The 22,832-nt window shown below is 34.5% G+C and overlaps 2 protein-coding genes across 2 annotated transcripts; one reads left to right on the forward strand and one right to left on the reverse strand.

The window, feature by feature from the left end:
* Nucleotides 1-822: 822 nt before the first annotated feature.
* LOC126778905 (zinc transporter ZIP9) lies at nt 823-13,273 on the reverse strand. Its single transcript, XM_050502659.1, has 6 exons — nt 12,986-13,273; nt 9,834-10,020; nt 7,556-7,666; nt 6,232-6,370; nt 4,405-4,523; nt 823-3,279 (listed from the first exon to the last, which is right to left on the reverse strand). Exons 1-6 carry the CDS (start codon nt 13,079-13,081, stop codon nt 3,059-3,061), a joined length of 873 nt encoding a protein of 290 aa, XP_050358616.1. The 5' UTR covers nt 13,082-13,273; the 3' UTR covers nt 823-3,058.
* Nucleotides 13,274-15,924: 2,651 nt separating this feature from the next.
* Nucleotides 15,925-21,507, forward strand: LOC126778728 (uncharacterized). The gene is made up of 7 exons (XM_050502350.1): nt 15,925-16,207; nt 16,723-16,854; nt 17,783-17,932; nt 19,491-19,562; nt 20,150-20,374; nt 20,911-21,050; nt 21,388-21,507. The coding sequence occupies exons 1-7, from the start codon at nt 16,144-16,146 to the stop codon at nt 21,505-21,507; spliced, it is 903 nt and encodes a 300-aa protein (XP_050358307.1). The 5' UTR covers nt 15,925-16,143.
* Nucleotides 21,508-22,832: the final 1,325 nt, after the last annotated feature.

Here is a 22,832-nt window from a genome sequence, read left to right on the forward strand (position 1 = left end):
GAGCCAGTGTACACAGGCACAATGTACGTAACATCTAATTCCCAAGGTTAGGTCACACTACATCGTCATTAACGAAGTAAGGGATGATTAATATTTTTACAGTGCCTACATTTAAGAGCACTGTTTGCTAGTCTGCCTACTTTTAAAAAAAAAAAAAAAACTAATTAATCGATATATTTTGTTCTTAACTCCTCCTCTTTAAACCACCCTAGATATTCAATCTTGAATTATTAATTCGAATTCCTAAAAAAATGTCAACCACATATGGAAGTAAATATAAACGAACAACATTAACCTTGAACTGACGTGATATAATTGGTCGGCAAAAAGAAATGACGGCAAAGTTATTATTGCAACTTTGGAAGAAAAATTGAAGTGCATATAAGTAAGTGTAATATAATAGTTTGGCATTATAAATAAAGATGTACTAATCGAGAACTGTTTGTATAGCAGAGCTATTAGCGAAACGCATGGAATGTTAATCTATGGTTTGTTTGTCTTATTCCTCTTCGATTGAAATAGAATCATGTTGGTGATAAAAATACTGAATTAATTATGAACAAAAATTTATGATATGTTGTTTAACTGTTGGTGATATTTTTTCAAGAATTCCAAACAGTTACAAGCAAAGAAATTACTATTTCGATTTCGATTTTCGACACGGTAATCGAAGCCGTTAAAACAAAACCTGACGTGTCATACAACGTCCAGTATCCTATTTTCAAATATATTTATCATAAAAGAAATACTGTTTTAAAAAAAAAAACTTAACTAACTTCCTACATATATTACAAAATATATTTGCTATTTTCTTTAAAAAAAAATAATTAAAAAGAAATAATAATAATAAGCAAGATTCTTTAAAAAAATATGCTACAGATTAAAAATGTTTAAAATTGTGACATAAAATTTTATCCTACATTTAGATACAGTTCGAAGTTGATACGCTTTTTAGCACTATTTTGGTCCAAGAAAAAACAACACCAAAATTATGAGGTCCATCCATCTTGTATTATAATTAAACACATATTAATCTTCATATCGGCTACGGTGGCCAGTTTCAAGGGCGAATAGCTAATTGCGCCGGACATATTATAGTGCTCAAGTTCGTAAACATAGGTGCACTCTCTATTTCCTCACTCTTATAATCGACAAAAAAGACCGGAAAGAGTTCAGACGCAGGATCAACGGCCTAACGTAAAGCACGTGACTTCCTGGTTCTGCATGGGAGTGTATACCACACTATACACCAGTGTTTCTCAACGTGGGGTCCACACCCCACAAAGGAGCAATTTGATAGTTAAGGGGGGCAATTTAAAAATGGACTCGACACGACGTTAACCCTTTCGCTTTGAGTTATTTAAATGCAATGATATCGGTGACAAATTTAACAACAAAAGGCAAATTCTTAAAAAAATGCTGTAAATAATTATCAGGTATAATTTCGTTTGACATTACCAAAATATCAACTGGGTAATTAGAGTCGTCAAGTAAACTTCGTCGGGGATTCACCATAATTTCATAGTGATTTCTTCCTAAAATTTATTATTTATATTTCTTAAGGGAACAACAATTTTTAAAGGTTAAAAATTTTAGACATTAGTTGGGAAACACTGCTATACCCATCTAGCCACTAGACGAGCCAGTCAATGACATACACAGCCTTATATATCAAAGTTGAAATTGTTTGATTGACGTCGATTTCAAATATTTAGAAGAGAAGGTCAAAATTTTACATCACAAATGTTGATAAAATTTAAAAGATAATTATTATAATATCTTAATTTAAATTATAATTAAATAAGCAAATAATTTCAAAATACATAATAAATTCATACAATAGGAATCTTGTTTTGGTAAATTGAATACCAATGAGCAATTAAACACGTCGACTGACCAATCGCAGACGAGCAATAACGACCAATCAGAAAGCTTTATTATTTAGATGCAATGTTTGAATCAAACGAGTCATTTGTAATGGGGATTAACGCGTTTTTTTAATTATCATTATCACATATTCACTGTATTACCAATATTCCCATTATATCCTGTTCAAGCCTGTAGGAGTGTGGATAGAACCAACGATTTCTATATCACTGGTTAACCTGTTTACAGTTGTACTATTGACGCTAATAAGATATTTTATCAACAAGAACATTTCAAACGTTGCACGTCTGCGGTCACATGTACCGAAAAGACCATCATTTTTAATGATCATTTTCACTATTTAATGGGCGTTTCTCATATCTGAGACAGACTTTGAAAATTGGAATGCTTTAAATTGAAAAATTGGCCACGTGGCGCCACTGGCGCTATGATATTTCAACTTCTTTTAATGAAGCATCTCTTCCATTGTAATTATGAACAGTGGATTTTATTATATTTTTATCAGAATAAAACGAATGTAATCGCGAAATATCTACACTTAAAAGAAAACTAAAATTTTTAAACGTCAATTGATGACGTGTTATCGTTTTCGAATGTACATAACGTCATAATGTTAAAGCCTCTATGGGCATGACAGTCGTTCAATATGAGTTCGTTTATACATAATACTTTTTGAAATTATTAAGCACAGATTGCAATGCTATTCCGAAAGAACTTCACATCATATCACACTCGTGAAATGTCGTATAGTGATTTCTGTTGATACGCTATTTTGATGCGTTTGTCTTTTAAATTTTATAATTATTACCAATATCGCATATAACCTTTTGGCATTTCAAGATTGTATTCTACGGTGAATGAGAGTCTGTGATTAATGACTAGCTCTAAAGATTATTTTGAAACGCACCAATAGATTTTTGTGTCTATTTTTTTTTTTATTTGACCAAATCGTCATTTTTTTATTAATATGTAATCTGTTGGTTTGTGCAAACATCACCAGCTTAGTCACTGCCTGTAATTTGATGTTTTTCAAAAAAAGAAAAACATCAAATCCAAATGCAACAGAAGTCACGGGCTCAGATTATCAACGATAAATTCTTATTTGCTCCGAATTCGAAATTCGAATTTTGATTTTTTTTTCTATAAGAAGTCCGTTATTTTTTTAAATAAACTAGTGTTCGTGTCCCATAGTCAGAAGTACTGGAAACATTGCACCGATCGCTAATATTATAACCTCGCAGAGCTGTAAACCGCCAAAACCTTTCTTTGTGGGGACGCCATCTTGGAGGGGTAACAGTGTATGTGTGTGTGAATGCGGATGTGTGAGTTCAGGTAACACGTGCACTGTTGCTACATACAAAAACGTTCCCGCCGAAAACAACATCGCAATACCTGAAAGAAAAGATTTTGTTTAAATTATACAGTAACAGCCTGTTAATGTCCCACTGCTGGGCTAAGGCCTCCTCTCCCTTTTTGAAGAGAAGGTTTTGAGCTTATTCCACCACGCTGCTCCAATGCGGGTTGGTAGAATACACATGTGACATAATTTCAGTGAAATTAGACACATGCAGGTTTCCTCACGATGTTTTCCTTCACCGTCAAGCACGAGATGAATTATAATCACAAATTAAGCACATGAAAATACAGTGATGCTTGCCCGGGTTTGAACTCACGATCATCGGTTAAGATTCACGCGTTCTAACTACTAGGTCATCTCAGCTTATATTTTTAAATTATAATAATAGTAAATTATAAATAGGTGTATAATTGCATATATGTATTATTAATGTACAATCGATTGAGGATCCAATTTGTATGTATGTTTTTTATAACAATTATAAATCTTTTTAATAAGCATCGGTTTTAGTAATTATTATTTCATACGAAAAATAAGCCACCTCGAATTTATTTAGCGGTGGTAGGCACCACAAAATTAGGTGATGGTCCCCGAGAGTCACCACTTATTCGCCAGTTATTATACCAAAGATAGCAATGCTCTGAATTATTGTTCTATTTCAAATGGTGATCTTCTCTTGACTGATTTTGGTCAGACGACCATTTTCAACGGAGGTTACTCCGTAGGAGATATTAAAGAGCTCACGATCCACTCTCATTTCTCACTCTCATATTCACAATCCGATACGACCGGAAAGAGGTTCGATAAGGGGCAGAACCAAGATCTATACGTGTTTTTCTTAGTAAGCGAGTATAAGTACCAACTTCATACGTCGGGCCGCTGCAGAGAATTTATTGACTGAAAAACCTTATAATATTACATTGGCGCGATTCGGGGTTCGAACCCAGGACCTCTGGAAGCCTTGTAAGCTAGCCACTAGTACGACGGATCGTTTAAATGGTAAATGAGCCAGTTTTATCACAGGCCTATCACATATCTCTTGACACAACATCTCAACCCCCCCCCCCATGATTAGCTTTGCAATAAAGTTGGTAAGGTTCATTCCCTCGTCTGCGTTATTAATGACAATTTATATACAAGATCGAAAGACCAGTTCTTACCGGTAGCATTGAAGTCACTCAACGTCTGCTTGCTCTCGTTTCCGATACCGAAGTACGTGAGGACGGCAAGGAGCGGCGCGGCGCACGAGAATACCAGGAGATGCTTCCTTATACGGTTTCTGAGCAAAACGGGAACAACAAGACATTCAAATTATATACAACCTACAAATTTATCATTTGCGAATCTATCTTAACCTTGTGCACTAGACGAACGTCCAGGACGTGATCGTTTCTGTATGTGTTGTTTATATTCTTTTTTTTTTTTTTTTTATAGAAAAGGAAGGCGGACGAGCATATGGGCCACCTGATGGTAAGTGGTCACCAACGCTCTTAGACATTGGCATTGTAAGAAATGTCAACCATCGCTTACATATCCAATGCGCCACCAACCTTGGGAACTAAGATTTTATGTCCCTTGTGCCTGTAATTACACTGGCTCACTCACCCTTCAAACCGGAACACAACAATATCAAGTATTGCTGTTTTGCGGTAGAATATCTGATGAGTGGGTGGTACCTACCCAGACGAGCTTGCACAAAGCCCTACCACCAGTAATAATAATTCTATATTGTGTATTTAAATAAATAAATAGATCGTTGCGGCCAAGTGTGCCTTTCATATTTTCTGGTCGCGGTACAGCCCGCATTAGCTGGTCAGCGAAGGTATCTGCCACACCAAGTGCTACTTCAACCACTGAAGAAACACCACATGAACACCGAGTTAACACAAGGCTTGATATTGAAAAGGATGACATACAAGCTGTGCTTCCTATTTCTAAGGTATGCTAAATTTCTCATTAATGATGTTACGGCCACAACCAGGGTGACTAACCAGTCACCCTGGTTGTGGCCGTTTAGTGCTCAAAGTCCCTTTAAGACAAATCTTTTCACGATAATTTTCTAAGTTTTTACGACTTACACTGAAAACCTTTGTTTTGGTCGAAACTAGGCTGAGCCTTCATGAGATTTTAATTTGTCTTAATAATTCATCTGATTGGTAGAATATATATCAGGGCACACACAGATACCCTTTAATCCCCGCATTTGTGTGTGGAAATACCACACAAACTTCTCCATAAAAAAGAGGTTTTTTATCGCTGGAAAAACGTATTCACGCGTTAACCCAACACGAAGGCACGGCTCTCTAGAATAAATGAGGCAACGACGCTAACCAAATACGCTTTGTGATCAGACTTTTGTATAGTCACAATTTTATATATTTATTTACTTATTTATTAAGAAGCCAAAGTTATATACTAAGAAATACATTTTCTTAATGCGTATATAAAAGTAATGTTTCAAAGTATATACCAATTATAGGCTAACATGACATACAAATAAAAGTTGTTGCTCACTTAAGTACACTCTAATTGACAAAATTTTAACTTATATAACAGTGTGGTAAAATATATAAATGATTTTTTACATTGACAATTATAGTCAATGTAAAAAATTATATATATAATAATAAACTAACATTGGACATTTTATTATTTTTATTAAATAAGTTTAATTTACTTATAGAAGATATATATTTTATTTCTTCTAATCTTATATTTGGTATATTTGTGTATATCTGTGACGCAGATTTTTTTTTCGGACTGTGTATTGCTGTTGGCCCAAGTGGTCTCTACAGCGTCACCGGGCGGGATGGGCGAGTTGAACTCAACCGGATGTTGTTAGCCACGCGAAGGGTTCAAGAGAAACGGACGTCCTAAGGGCTCCTGTGAGGCCAGACCTCGGCTTAAGACGCCATTGAAATCGGGAGGGAATGTGACGCAGTGCGTTGTTTGCGATGAAGCTGAATCTATTTATCTATCTAAATTACCTTTCCAAGCCAGCGTGCAGTAAGAACGTAACAAGACCGAAGGCGGCGGGCGCTTTGTGCAACATTATCGCTAGGAAAACGATCAGCTCGACGTCCGCATGGGAAGTGGTAGCGGCAGCCCCGAGAGCTACACCGTCAGCTAAAAACCATATAAATACATTAGAAGAATATATGCTGCTAAGCTAACTTCAGTCAGCGAAATTATTATCAGAATTTCGAAAATTAAAGTGGATATAAGTAGTTAAATGGAGTAATGTGTTGTATCACAAATAAATATATATTAATCAAAAGCTGTGTAACAGTAACAGTAACAGCCTGTTAATGTCCCACTGCTGGGCTAAGGCCTCCTCTCCCTTTTGAGGAGAAGGTTTGGAGCTTATTCCACCACGCTGCTCCAATGCGGGTTGGTAGAATACACATGTGGCAGAATTTCAATGAAATTAGACACATGCAGGTTTCCTCACGATGTTTCCCTTCACCGTTAAGCACGAGATGAATTATAAACACAAATTAAGCACATGAAAATTCAGTGGTGCTTGCCCGGGTTTGAACCCACGATCATCGGTTAAGATTCACGCGTTCTTACCACTGGGCCATCTCGGCTTCAAAAGCCGTGTACATAACGTAATAGAGCTATTAGCAAATCGCATGGATTATGTTAGACTTCTTGACTTGGTGGGCTTTGCTCAAGCTCGTCTGGGTAGGTACCACCTGGGTAGGTACCACCCACTCATCAGATAATCTACCGATAAACAGCATTAGCTGAGTATTGCGTTTAAACCGGATTAATGCTTGAGTGAGCCAGTTTAACTACAGGCACGAGGAACATGTCGTTAGTTCACTGTTGGTGGCGTATTCGCAATATAAGGAATGTAACAGTAACAGTAACAGCCTGTTAATGTCCCACTGCTGGGCTAAGGCCTCCTCTCCCTTTTGAGGAGAAGGTTTGGAGCTTATTCCACCACGCTGCTCCAATGCGGGTTGGTAGAATACACATGTGGCATTATTTCAATGAAATTAGACACATGCAGGTTTCCTCACGATGTTTTATATATAAGGAATGGTTAATATTTATTACAGCGCCATCCTTTTTGGTAGGTGGTAACCAGTTACCATCACGTGGCCCAATTGCCCGTCCCTTTTAGTCGTTTTTAGTCCCGTAATCGATCCTATATTATTCATCCGACTTAGTTGAAACTTTGACAATGTCATTAACAGTTGACATGTCATGTCAACAAAACAATAAAAGGCACGAAAAATACAAAACGAAATCTAATGCATGCCGATCATTAGCTATTTACAATAAATGGTACAAAACGCTCACCAGCCGCATGTACCACCAGTCCGACGGTAGCGGTGATGTTCTTCTCAGTGGGATTACTTGCATCATTATACTTTGAAGACATTTGGTCTACTATTAACATGAAGACAAAACCTGAAAAAAAATGGGTTTACATTTAACTAATATAATAAATTGTTAAGTTATGTGTGCTTGTTCCTTCTGAATTTATACAAAACAAATCCTATAGAAAGGGATTTTAAAGCCTTTTTAAGATTCTTCAAGTATGAGAATTTAATATAATATATAGCAACGTTTTCATATTATGTAAAAGTTATATATATATATATAATACCAAAGTAGTTCGGAGTCTGAAAGTTGGTAGTGTGTAAACTCCCACGTGCGTTAGTGCGCAAGTAAAGCCGTTGGTCCCGTGCCTGATCTTTTTCGGTCGTGTGGGACGTCCCATAGGATTATGAGAGTTAGGGAATAGCAAGTGTACCTGTGTTTGCGCACACACTTGTGCACTATAATATCTCCTGCGCAGTTGGCTAATCTATCTTGAGATTGGCCGCCGTGGCCGAAATCGGTCTGAAGGACCTTAAAAAAATATTAGTTAAGGTACTCTTTAAGTGAAAAATTATCTTTGAGATCTTTAAACCGAAAGTCGACCTGGATAACGTACCTATCAAAATCAAACCCCACCACCCGCAAGAGTTAACTTAAGGCTTCGCTCGGATGACGATAGTCGATAGCGAGCGCGGTGACAGCGCAAATGAGAGAAAGGAGCATTCCGCTCGCATCTCAAGTTAACTCTTGCGTGTAATATTTTATTCAAGTGGACATAGGGCATTAGACGGCCACGACTACGACCAGTCGTGGTGATTGGATTTAAGCCCACTATCTCGAAATCTACAGCCTCCTAAACTACCCAGCAGACAATCGAAGTACACATTATTATTACTTTGATATGAATAGATTAATAAGCAATTTATATTATTATTGAAAACACAACATGTTTGCGAAAACCAGTTTGAAAAAGAAAACTGCAATAAACCTACCTATATTATAAATATTCATATTTTCCTGTTAATTTATTTATTATATATACAATATTAAATGAGAAATTATTTTATAGATATATTTATATATACAGATTTATTACGTGTATCAGGACTAACGATTTAGCTCAATTTCTGTATTTAGATATTGTTGTTTGTGGTACAGTACTACCGGATAACCGCAAACACCCAAATAAATAAAATAACAAGGATTCACGGTTATTTATTAAACGGGCCGGTTGGCTTGGTTGATAGAATAAAATAGAGAATATCCTTTTTTGTACACCAAAAGAGTTACAGGACCATTTTAAACACAATATATAAAAATATTCCCAATAAAACATCTTAAATTAAAATCTTTGTTTACAAAGCAACTACAAGTTTATTCATTTGTAATCCAGATTGTTCCTCATTGAAATAACAAAAGGTTTTGCTTATATATGATAATAGTTTTTATTATTGGATAATAGATGGCGTTAGTAGTAATTTAAATCGCGCTATAGTTTGTCATATTTGAATTACATAGACGTGATTATTGTTTTTGTATTTTTAAAAGCAAAATTAATTTTCGTCTGGTATGCAATGTTCGTCTGGAAACATTGGTTTCATTGTGATATAATAATGTCCTCCAGGCCGATTTCGGCCACGGCGGCCAAGCTCAACATCAAAAAATACTATATAATAGATACTTGCCTTTCACACCGAAGGTTGTGGGTTCGATTCCCACCCAGGACAGACATTTGTGTGCATAAACATTGTCTGTTTGTCCTGAGTCTGGGTTTAATTATCTATATAAGTATGTATTTGCAAAAAAAAAGTAGTATATGCAGTATATCAGTTGTCTGGTTTCCATACTACAAGCTATGCTTAGTTTTGGATCAGATGGCCGTTTGTGGATAGTGTTCCAGGATATTATTATTATTATTAATCAGATAAAGACTTACTGGTGGTAGGGCTTTGTGCAAGCTCGTCTGGGTAGGTACCACCCACTCATCAGATATTCTACCGCAAAACAGCAATACTTGATATTGTTGTGTTCCGGTTTGAAGGGTGAGTGAGCCAGTGTAATTACAGGCACAAGGGACATAAAATCTTAGTTCCCAAGGTTGGTGGCGCATTGGCTATAAGCGATGGTTGACATTTCTTACAATGCCAATGTCTAAGGGCGTTTAGCGACCACTTACCATCAGGTGGCCCATATGCCCGTCCACCTTCCTATTCTATAAAAAAAAAAAAGACTGAAGAATAGAATGCAGGCATACCCAACACAAGCGATATTCCAATAACAGAATGAAGATCATCTTGTCGACTCGGTTCGGGCGTGTAGTCCTTCGTCACGAGAACAGTACGCTCGGCGAACAGAGCTCGCACCCCCTCCGGAATGATCACAGCCAATGCTGTCCCGACAAGCAGACCGGCTCCAAATACTGTCACTTTGAGCAACTTATCCTATGAAAAAGAAGAAATTTTATTTATATATATATAGGAGAATACTACTCTCTGACTGACTCATTACGAGACCTCCAAAACTATAGGTCCGGTTGCAAATTTATCAAAATCATGACGACTTTACTGGCGATATAAACATTTTATTTACACCCTTATTATATGAGTAATATATAGATATTGTTATGTAAATAGAAAGTCATACTTGCTTATATTATATGAATAAATAGAGATTTTTACTGGTGGTAGAGCTTTGTGCAAGCTCGTCTGGGTAGGTACAACCCACCCATCAGATATTCTACCGCAGAACAGCAGTACTTGGTATTGTTGTGTTCCGGTTTGAAGGGTGAGTGAGCTAGTGTAATTACAGACACAAGGGACATAACATCTTGGTTCCCAAGGTTGGTTGGCGCATTGGCGATGAAAGCGATGGTTGACATCTCTTATAAAGTTAATGTGTATGGGCGTTGGTGGAGTTTACCATCAGGTGGCCCATATGCTCGTAATTATATATATAATTTACCTTATATGTTAAACCACTAGGGAAAATAAATAACACATCAATAAAAACAAAAGGAAATAACCATTTTATTTACCACTAGCTTTCGCTTGCGGCTACGCGCACTTGTGAAGGAATTAAGGCAAAGTTCCAAAATCCAAATCTGTTCAATAATTTTTCCGTGAACGAAAAACAAAGATCCATTCATCCTAACAAACTTTATAATAAAAAGACAGTCTAGTGTTATAAAAAAAAACAAATGTAGATTAAAAAAACAAACGTTATTGTCACGTTTTGTAACTCTTGTGATATCGAAACAATATGTAATATATAAAATTGTGCAAACGGCAACATGTTAACTTCGTGATGAAATCTTAAAAGAAATAAATTACTTTTCTTTTAGACATATTTACTTGTTGGCAGAGGTTTACCCGCTTGGGTAGATACCACCCAGTGATCATATATATACAAAGCAGAAATACCTGGCATTGTTGTGTTCCGGTTTGATTAGAGAGTGGGTTAATGTAAGTATGGACAAGAGGGATCTATAATTTTAGTTCCCAAGGTTTCGCATGGAGATGAAGGGATGGTTAATATTCTTACAATATCAATGTCTAGTGGTGTACATTTACCATCATGTGGTGGCCCACTTGCCAGTCGGCTTTTGTTTATGAAAGAGCCAAACAGGCTGAAGACTCACCCGATGGAAAGTGACTACCACCCATGGACACTTGCAACATCGGAGGTGTATACCGGTTTTTAAGGAATAAGTAGGCTATTACTTAATATAACAATACAGTTTGTATTGTCTTCAAAGATGAACAAGCAGCAACTTAACATTATTTTTTAATCATGTAACATGAAAATAACGAATGTTTTTAAAAACCTACATGAATAAAGAATATATTAATATTGTATATAATAAAAAATATATATACCTTCGTATCATTTCAAATGCCACAAATAGTATAAAAATGTTATAAAATTGACAATTCCTATAGGAACATTGTATAGCGTCAATTGAGTTGTTTACGGGTTCAGCATTGTCGTAGGTTCGAACATTACGTTCGAAGTTTTACGCATAATTTGAGGGGTAATTAGGAAAAATAATTCCTTAAAAAAAAATCAAACCAATAGTTATATACTGTTTGTTTGTAATGGATTAACTTAAAAACTATTAAACCAATTTTAAAAAATCTTTCATCTATTGAAACCTACAATATCAGAGTGTAACAGGCAATTTGTTAAAAAAAAAATAGTGATGCCTAGAAAAATTACAATAAGTGTCAATTTTTTTCGTACAAAAGTAACCATTTGACGAGTATTGTAAAAATAATTGTGATTCGATTTACTTTACTCATTATTAAAATAAATTATACCCACATATGATGTCTAAAAATATATAAATGTTCAACCCAGACGAAGTCAGGGCAGGTCGCTGAAGGAAGTAGATATAACAATATTATATGTGTGTATTATATATTATATGTTTAAAAGGCAATAAATAAAATTTAAAATGAATTACAAATATGTTATTTAGTAATAGGTTTGACAAATATATTGCAAATGCTATGCAATACTTACATAACCTATTATCATAGTAATTATTGTGTCATAGCCACAGAATAAAAGTTCCATATTTAAATAACCTTTTGATTTATTGGACACAATTAGTATATTCTGACATTATAAGAAAGATGACTAACTGATACATTTAAAATCATCGATGTTTACAACATTATTAATCTTAAACCTATTGTGTTTCCAATTAAATAAGTTATCAGAATGCCAGATTTCAACTGCCATTCATCAATCAAATTACATATATATCTCAATTTTGTACGGGTTAAATTCATACAAGACACCCCTCCCATTTCCTCTCCTTAAAGTTGAAATTTAATAAAATCTTTTCTTAGCAGTTGCATTTGTTATAAACTAAACCTATTTTCCAAATTTCAGTATTCGAGATACTCCGTGGTTTTAGCTGTGCATTGATAGTTTGTCAGGACCAAATTTGTTTTTATAGATAGAAATATAAAGCAACAGTCAACAAGTTCTCAGTGCTTGCTTACATTTAACGCTGAAGTCTTCAGCTAGACTTTATCATCTGAACAAAGAAATTAGGTATAATTCCACTATGGATGGTTTCACAGCTTTAATGGTCGAGAAATCTGCTTTAAGCAGCTGCATACTGCTTTAATTATTATTTAAATAGCTATACAAATAGCTATTTAAATAATAATTAAAGCATGTATCCATGTTATTCGTTCAATATAAGCCATAAGTTAAAATTTATATTACCAATATTAATGTTATGTATTCTTAAATATGCTATTAAAAGATATAATTCAAGAGTTATAAAACTTAGGGGCGACAATTTCGTAGACGAACATCTGTTGCTATTTTTATTGTTGTTGTTTTTCATTAAAACATAGTTTTGTTTTTTTTTTTAAATATGTAAACACTTACCTCTGACATGCTCACGTTTAGAGGTATACTCCCGGCAACATAAGACCCAACTAGCATTACTAAAGCTAGAAGGATCAGTACCCAAGTCCCATCCATTATTGTAAATTTTGTCTTTTTTTAAATAAAACAAACCACACTAATTTATCTCGGTATGCGTTAAGCAGTTAACTAACGTACACTTTATGAACAGTTCATGATTTTTTTTAGAAACACTTGGTATTTTCCATTTATTTTCAGTTAAAAATATTTTATAGAAAGTCTACAACAAATTTGTTAAAATTTTGACAACACGACACATCAAATGCTTATGACAACTTGACACTATACTTTTTAATTTCTTTCTATTTATGTAGACAAAGAGATCAACCATGTCTACAGACAGATAATGTCAAAAGACTTGCTACGTAATAAAATATATAGATTATCATAGAACGACACTAAAAATGAACGAAAAATATTAACATTATTCAATTCTTTGTGGCATTTTGACTTATGAGCAGCATACGAAATTTCCAATGAATAATTAATTGTTATTTTATAGGTGTTCATTAATTTTACTACAAATATTATACCTATTCGATGAATTTCTTAAATTTGTACTTGTAATATTTTAAGATTAGTCTCAGTCGATGTCTTGTTTACGAGAGTCAGCATTTGTGTTCTTAATGTTGGCACTTTCTTGTTTATAAAGTCTTTATTATTATAATCACAGCTCCACCTGTCGATACCTAAAACTGCTGGCAAAAAACTTGGTATCCTCAATAAGGTCAAACAGTACTTCACACCGGAACAGCTTCTGACTATATATCAACTCAAGTTAGATCGTGCATGGAGTACTGCAGCCATTAATGGGACGGTTCTGCTAAGTACCAGCTTACGATACGCACCGTTAAGATCTGGAATACCCTCCCGACTTCCGTTTTTCCCACCACCTACAATATTGGTACCTTCAAGTCTAGAGTAAATAGGTATCTTCTAGGCAAGCGCGCTCCATCTTAGACTGTATCATCACTTTCCATCAAGTGTGATAAGTCAAGCGCTAGCTTATATATTTAAAAAAAAATACCTTCCCCACTTGGTGGTCACTGGATGGTTAGTGTGGTAACTCACTCATCACATATTCTACGGCTAAACAGCAATACTAATAATTTTTTTTTGGCGCATTGGCGATGTAAGGCATGGTTATTATCTCTTGTAGTGCTAATATTAATGGGCGTTTGTGAGCATTTATCATTGCTCTACTAAGGTTGTTCACTTGCACGCTATTTTAAATTTAAAAAAAGGATACCTTAGCCATGTAGTGGAACATTAACAGGCTGTTATTTTCACAAATATATTTTAAATGGATCGGAAAGCGACAATGTATATGTTTTTGACCAAGTGATAAATGAAGGTATTATTTATAATGCCCGGGCATTATAAATTATGAAGAGGAGGAGATGACAAAAGAGGACACTAAAAATAATAATACCTTCAAAAATAAAAGATAAATTTAATCAAAACGACAACGAAGAAGTATTCGAACACTGTAAAGTACAGTCAGTACACAAAAAAGTTAAACATGCACGCATTTGTCAAAATAATTTCGACTACAACAAAAGCTTAATAACACATAATATCACAACAAGGGCTATAACAAGACACGAGCTAATCACATTTAAAGCAAACGACATTTATGGAAAACGAACTACAAATTATCTCAAACTAGCAAACGTACTACCATTAGATTTTAAAGCAAAATTGACAAAATATAATAAAATTAAGTATAAACTCAAAAAATATTTGCTAAACGGTTTAATATCATAACGAATGATACTTTTGTAATAATATTTAATATTGTAAGTATACGCTCATAATACATACAATATTAAAATAGCTTTGTTTTGCTTCATTTAGTGAAAGCTCACCTGCATATTATTTTGTTTTCTTTTATTAGGTTTGATGTGTATGTGTGTGTGTTTTAATTATATATCATGTTAGTTTGTCTAGAGTTTATGTTTGTTAGTGTAAGCAACACCCAAACACGCTAACAAGACTTATGGGTGTCAAGAATAAAAATAAATCTTAATATTTTGTAAATAAATAAATAAATTATGAATAACATCGATCCAAGTGATAAATTATTTATCACACTCCCTGGCCATTTTGAATATTGCTCCGTGATTATCGGCCAATTTCATATAGATATGTCGTAGAATAATGAGGATACCGGGAATTTTGAGAAATCCCTAGGACACCATAAAATCACGTGAGATGTCGAATATTCTTATCTATTATGTTTTATTACTAAAAACATCTAGTGATTTGATATAATCCTACCATTTGTTAAGTGATTGGCACGTTATTTCACTAGGCTAATAAGATAGGTCTTGATTGTTTTTAAAATAAAACAATTGCCAAACGCAACTGTCTGCGGCGCTGCGGCAAGCGCACTACAGTTTAAAAAAAGTCTCAGGGATATTCAGGGACTGAACGGAGTCGGGCCTTTGTCCGGATAATTAGAAATGACGGGTCTCATTATTATTTTTTATAGTTTAGTTCATTTTAAGTTTTATAAACATATACTTTTGTAATCATTATCATCATCTATAAAGGAAAGAAATTTTATATCACCGTAAACATTAAATTAAATTTCAAACCATAATATTAATACTACACGTATTTTTATTATTCTGTCAATAGATGATAGAGATTAATTATAATATCCGGAAAATTTAATTACTTCAATATTTATTATAATTGTTTGTAAAAGTTCAAACTGCCCAAAAATTATGTTAATTTGTGATTACAACTTACGTTACGGACCTATTTTTGGTTTGCAGTGAAATAATTCGATGTTTTTAAATTAAGTTGCGGTCAGGACATAAATTATATTTTCCTTAATACACATGTATAATTGAGCATTATCACAGTATTATTCTTTAGGAACACGTCGAGTATTACTCGTGAATTGTTTAAAACATTGTGATAAACGATTTTGACACGTGTGTCATTTAAATGTTATAATTATTATAATCCCATATCAATTTCGGACGCAAGATTTTCTGCGGTGAATATCGAGTTTGTCTTTACAAAAACTCTAAATAGTGTGAATAATTTAGTCATCCATGAGTATATTTTAAAACACTTGACTTTGTCCTTGCATTAAAAACTTAAAAATGCAATTCGTTAGTGATTTATTGAGTAAAATTTTGTTATACTCTGTAATTCTATTTTATTATGGTAAGTTCACATAACTGTTTAATATATACGGTCTTACTATTAATGGTTTTTGGAAGTGATTAGTTAAACGATGCTGTGTATTCTTCTTTCGAATGACACATCAATCATGAAAAAAAGAGATAAATCTGTTTTTAACCGAAAGCTCGCAAACAACGTTTATGTATAGTTTTTTTTTATTTCGTCAGTTCAAGAACTAAATAATTACAAAAAAGCAAGAAATAAGTGATTCATTACTAAGACTAATTAGGCTCGGGGACTTTTATATTTATCTTAAATTTTTATTGAATTTATATAAAAATTACTATTGAAGTAGTCTATGTCTTTTCTTGGAGTTTAGCGAAGTTGTTACCGAAGCTTTGGAAGTTAAATGAAAAAATGTTAAACCAAATAAAGATATAAATCAGATCTATTAAGAAGTCGCATGATTTATGTAAATGTAAGGCTTATTTATCTTTACATTCATTCGAATATTTACCTAATTTTTCCAGCGATTCAATAGACTAAACTTTTTTTAGGCCGTGTTAGAAGTACCCGTGCTAAGGTATATGAAAATCAGACAATTGAATATAACGAACACGACACCATGGATGTGTCAATTACTTTAAAAAATACAACCAATTATAAAGACGCCATACTAATTTATTCAAGTAAGTGTTTTTTTAATTTCAAACTTTTGTTTTACTTTTTTATTTTTGTCTTTCACTTTCTGTTCACGGCCAAAGCCTTTTGGGTGGCGCCCTGGGTATGTACCACCCACTTGTTTGATATTCTACCGCTAAACAGCAGTACTTAGTATTGTTGCGTTACGGTTTAAAGGATGAATATGCCAGTGTAACTACATGTACCGTACCGTAACAGCCTGTGAATGTCCCACTGCTGGGCTAAAGGCCTCCTCTCCTCTTTTTGAGGAGAAGGTTTAGAGCTTATTCCACCACGCTGCTCCAATGCGGGTTGGTAGAATTCACATGTGGCGGAATTTCAGTGAAATTAGACACATGCAGGTTTCCTCACGATGTTTTCCTTCACCGTAAAGCACGAGATGAATTATAATCACAAATTAAGCACATGAAAATTCAGTGGTGCTTGCCCGGGTTTGAACCCACGGTCATCGGTTAAGATTCACGCGTTCTTACCACTGGGCCATCTCGACATGTACAAGGACATAATATCTTCGTCCCCAAGGTTGGTGGTGTATTGGCGATTTAAGAATTGGTTAATATTTCTTACACCGCCATTGTCTATGGGCGGACTAATTAATGTCAGGTGGCCCATTAGCGCGTCCGCCAAACTGTAACATAAAAAAAATTGTTAGAGTGTTTTGTTTAAATCTTGCAAGCTTAATTTTTTTATTAGCACCGCTCTTTCTGGTAGCTCTAGTAGGATTACGTAGTATTTACGCATTTAACAAGGTTATAGTACTGACAAATTAAACTATTATAAGATTTACATATTGAATATTTGGCCGAACATGGCGTCAAAAACCAATAGCTGAAGCTTCCACCTGGCAACCCTAATCAGGTAGATTTGTTTTTATTACTAGTGTCAATAATTAATTATATATTTATATTTTGTTAGATGAAAATAATTCCACAAATTTCAACTTTAATTTGCACCTATTTTCCGTTTACAATGGTTCAACATTGTACGTTGCTATAATATTTGAAGATAACAAAAATATAACAAAACCTGTTTTTCAATTGAAACTTGTAACAGATCGCATAAAGGGTAAGTTTTTTTTAGTTTTTTGGCTTTTAAATTGTTTAAGCACTACAGAGTGTAGTCGTAAGGAGAAGTACTTTAATTGTAAAAAGTGTTCCTCAAAATGAAATGATGAAGAAATTTAAAAGGCACTGCTGCATTCGGTGAGTAAAACGAAATCAGAGAGAGAAAAATTGACACCCACCTTCAAAGGACGTTATTTTCAAATTATTCTGTTAATAAGCGCATAAATATTAATTTCAACGACATTCTAGCAATTCAAGAATCCTAATAAAAATAAAGAAATCCATAAAAAAAACTTCTCCTTACTTCTACACTTCATCACACCATTATTGTTATAATTGATCTATATTATATATATAGTCTGCTTATTTACCTATATACGTAGACGGAGAAATTAAGCTCAGTTTCTCTGTCTATGCCTATATACCTACTATTAACGTATTACTTGTCACTGAGATGACTAACATAAACCTTGTTCACACGTAGCCTTGACGCGGTCTGTCAATACTAAGCCCTATTCCAATCGGAGTAGGAATAAAGGTAAACAAATCGTAGATTTACAAATTGCATACCGTTACAGCCAGTGAATGTTCCACTGGTGGGCTAAAAGCTTCCTCTGCCTTTTTGAGGAGAAGTTTTGAAGTTTTGCTTATCCCACCACGGTGCTCCAATGCGGTGGAATACACATGTGGCAGAATTTCAGTGAAATTAGACACATGCAGGTTTCCTCACGATGTTTTCCTTCACCGTAAAGCACGAGATGAATTGCACAAATTAAGCACATGAAAATTCAGTGGTGCTTGCCCGGGTTTGAACCTACGATCATCGGTTAAGATTCACGCGTTCTTACCACTGGGCCAGCTCGGCTCACAAATTGCAAGCGATTTTGTAATTGTTCTGCTATATTACGCAATATAAACAGCTCTCGATTAATTTACCTTTATTTATAATACAACACTATTCTACTTAACTATAATAATAATAATATCCTGGGACATTTTTCACACACGGCCATCTGATCCCAAATTAAGCTTGTACAGAGCTTGTGCTATGGAAACCAGACAACTGATATATACTACTTTTCTTTTGTAAATACATACTTATATAGATAATTACACCCAGACTCAGGACAAACAGACATGTTCATGCACACAAATGTCTGTCCTGGGTGGGAATCGAACCCACAGCCTTCGGCGTGAAAGGCAAGTGTTCTACCAACCACGCCAACCGGCTCAACAATATAACTAGTTATAACCACATTAATTTAACTTTTGAAGTTACGATTACAACTTCGCGGACATTGAAAAAACCATTTTTTCGGGATTCCTAGTGAATATCATACATTATTCCTGATCTCGACCAATGATATCGCGTCAATTGATATCGGTGACCAATGATATCAGTGTCAAAGTCGTTTATTTGGGTTTTCTTCTTGTGGTTGGAACAGGCTGTATTTTCGGAAAGATATCGAAATGAGATCGTAGACAATTTTTACTACTTTATATAGTTTCGACAGATTCCTAACATATTTGTAATAATATGTATTTTTTATTCTAATTAGATAGACACGTATGCCTACAATCTTGCGAAATAATTATTGCGGTTGACAGAAGTCAAGATAAGGAAATTATACGTGAGTATATGTTATTAAAGGTAAATAATAAAATTGACTAACTACCCAGATGCTCCAAAATCAAGCTAGGAGACAAATCTACTAAGCTATAACGATTAAAATACGTTCTCGATTTAATTCTAATCGATCTTTGCACAGCAATGCAATTTTTCTTTGATATGACAAAGACTTTTGATAATCTGACATATCATTTCATAAGCTATTCTGTAAGAACATACTCGAAGATCACCGTAGAAATCAGTCGTGAAATGTCAGAAAGTGATATGCAGCATTGATCATAATAATGATAACATTTCAAGGATACACGCGTCGAAATAGTATAACACTATAAGTCGGTTGCCAATATTTCACGACGAGTAATAAAGTGAGTTCTTACAGAATGGCGCTGCTGGAATCGACTCTAAATATTGTATTATTGTTATTATTGGTCTTTAGTCTTTGTTTATACACTTGTATACTATTCAATAATTTTTACACATGTAACAACTGAGACTTCGAGTGTCAAACGAGTAAGCGTAAGATTTCGAGTGTCAAATGACGTCAGCGTAAGATTTGTTAATGTTTCTTTATATTAATTTATTTTTCAGATGATCGAAAGATAGATATGAGGAGCCTATGCGTGCCCTCATGTGGTCCAAATGCGGAGTGTAGAAGTATTGGAAATACTTTTTCATGTTCGTGCTATTCGAACTTCACTGGGACGCCACCAAACTGTTACCAATTGTCAAACCAATCAGAACGCAGTCCGAATGCAGCTTCTGCTAATGATCGCGTTTGTATTGGCTCCGAGTGTGAAGATCATTTCGTTGCCGGTAAAGTTGAAGTTAATTTATAGTCACTAACACAATACTATCATATTAATTAGATTCATCAATTAGTTGTACTTTTATAGTAGTTTTAATTCTGTTATACAATTAGGTAATGAAATAATTTGACATGACTATATATATATGTCTTACGAATTCAAAATCTTTATGACTTAAGAAGCATTAGTCTTGCTTATTGGTTACCAAATGTCTTATATTTGTGAGCTGATAAGAGAAATTCAAAGAGATTTTTTTTCTTTTCCCTTTATCCTACTATTACCTTTTTCTTTTTTTTTTTATCGCTGGAAAAACGTGTAACGCGTGGGGTTCGCCGGTGTCCAAGGCGCCAAGTGCGCCCCGAACATAGGAATACACACTAAAAAACTAGCGGTTCCCATTCCGTCTTAACGAGGAGCGCCACGGGATTACTTTCGGATGCTACAGTGACGATCCTACTATTACCTATTCCAACCGAAAAAAAGACAGGAAAGGACTTCATTTAACACGAGTTATTATTAATTAATAATAAATTTAAATTTCAGACAGTAAACCTCATCATATCGCTATTTACTTGACTACAGCACTTATTGCAATAATTGTTTGCGGTTTTCTAATTCATTTTACGATCCGACGTCGGATACGATTTCGAAATGTCTCCAAAGAAGACAATACATACAATTATGTAAGTATATCTAAATTATGTTAAAAAGTTAGTTTCAATAAAAAAAATTGTCAACGACAAACATATGTCAAAACAATAAAAAGAACTAAAAATGTCTATGATATCATCACAATATCTTTCATAAGCTAAGTAAGGTGAGTGTTTTGTAATTATAAGTATTGACACTGACAGTTCGCCTCAACTCACGTCAGTGACAAGTAACTCTTCCATAGTGTATAGTTGAATAAACGAGACAAAAGTCATACAACAACAACACTATAAATATAAACTAATTTATAAGAAAAATAAATATTTATTTAAATTAATATTACATATGACAAATTTTGATTACTTCTAGGTGACACAAAATCAACTTTTCTACGCAGACTTAGACGTGGGACTTTCAAAATCAAACAACCTACCGACAGCAAATCAAATACTTTATACTCATGTCATCGGTGTTTTAAAGGAAAAATAAATTGCTTTAAGTAAAATTAGTTTTATTTAAAAAGAATGTATAACTTTTCTTAAGAAATAACTAAATAGCAACAGATAAATAAGCTGTAAAACAAATACGGTCTTACTTATAATATAAACGTTGTTTTGAATTGTTCTTTTATAGCCTAGCAGGCTATTATTTAAATAATGCTGTGCCTTCTTTCAAATGTCAAATAAAAAATTACAGAAAGAACGAAATCAGCGTTTAACTGAACAGCTGCTAAACAACGCTTATATAGTAAAGTCGACGACTTTATCGTTAGTGTTTTTAAAACTAAAATTAATTATTTAAATAATTACTTCTTATACCGTAGTTAAATCATTACTTAATAAGAGCAGTATTAAAAAATCTGACGTCATTTGCTCTGCTATGAGTTTCTATTTTAAGGGCTGAAGATATTTTATTTACACAATTGTGGTTAAAACTATTATGTGTTCCGTTTGACGTCTGAAGCCATTATGAGAGAGTACATTGTACTCGTTTCGCCGCTGGCCGCTAGATGTCTCCGTTTTTCCTGCAAAAGTGACTGCTCAGTGGAGCCCTCAACTTCCTTTGCAATGTGTAGTTCTTCAAGCCGCCATAATTTTTCGTCATTGTTGCGTTGTTCTTCATACCGCGCGCTTTAGCTGGTTATCGAAAATTGTTTAAGACATTTTAAATATTTGAGAAGTGAAGTAAAACATTCTGTCTTCGTTTTTCCCATTCGTGGTCGTGATTCTTATGGAAATTAACGACCAAGAAAACGTGACTACTGATAATAATAAGCGCCAATTCGGTTCCACGCGCCGGTATCGTTAACGATACGATGTCGGAAGGTACTCTGGGCACCGCGCATTTGACGGTTCGTTTTAGATGTTCATCGAGCCCTAATTATAGTGATAGTGATGAAAGTGTATTGAGTAAGAAGTCACCGTAGCTTACATCGAAGCGCGCGCGCCGCTCGCGCAGCTGCCTTTTAGGCTCCACGGTGCAAGATGACGAATTAGATCAAAGGTTTGAGGCACTCTCGCAACATCTGCACCTTTTTTATAGAATAGGAAGGTGGACGAGCATATGGGCCACCTGATGGGAAGTGGTCACCAAACGCCCTTAGACATTGGCATTGTAAGAAATGTCAACCATCGCTTATACAGCCAACGCGCCACCAACCTTGGGAACTAAGATTTTATATCCCTTGTGCCTGTAATTACACTGGCTCACTCACCCTTCAAACCGGAACACAACAATAACAAGTACTGCTGTTTTGCGGTAGAATATCTGATGAGTGGGTGGTACCTACCCAGACGAGCTTGCACAAAGCTCTA

The sequence above is a fragment of the Nymphalis io genome, chromosome 27 (genome assembly GCF_905147045.1).
Source record: "Nymphalis io chromosome 27, ilAglIoxx1.1, whole genome shotgun sequence".
Lineage (NCBI taxonomy): Eukaryota > Metazoa > Arthropoda > Insecta > Lepidoptera > Nymphalidae > Nymphalis > Nymphalis io.

Excerpts from the sequence above, each read along its gene's own strand:
- LOC126778905 (XM_050502659.1), bottom strand. The coding sequence starts at position 13,081 with ATGGATGGGACTTGGGTACTGATCCTTCTAGCTTTAGTAATGCTAGTT. Across the intron at positions 6,371-7,555 it reads ACTGGTGGTACATGCGGCTG|CTGACGGTGTAGCTCTCGGG; the intron begins GTGAGCGTTTTG and ends TATGGTTTTTAG. Across the intron at positions 4,524-6,231 it reads CTGCACGCTGGCTTGGAAAG|AAACCGTATAAGGAAGCATC; the intron begins GTAATTTAGATA and ends CGTTTTGCTCAG.
- LOC126778728 (XM_050502350.1), top strand. The coding sequence starts at position 16,144 with ATGCAATTCGTTAGTGATTTATTGAGTAAAATTTTGTTATACTCTGTA. Across the intron at positions 16,855-17,782 it reads CGCCATACTAATTTATTCAA|ATGAAAATAATTCCACAAAT; the intron begins GTAAGTGTTTTT and ends ATATTTTGTTAG. Across the intron at positions 21,051-21,387 it reads AAGACAATACATACAATTAT|GTGACACAAAATCAACTTTT; the intron begins GTAAGTATATCT and ends GATTACTTCTAG.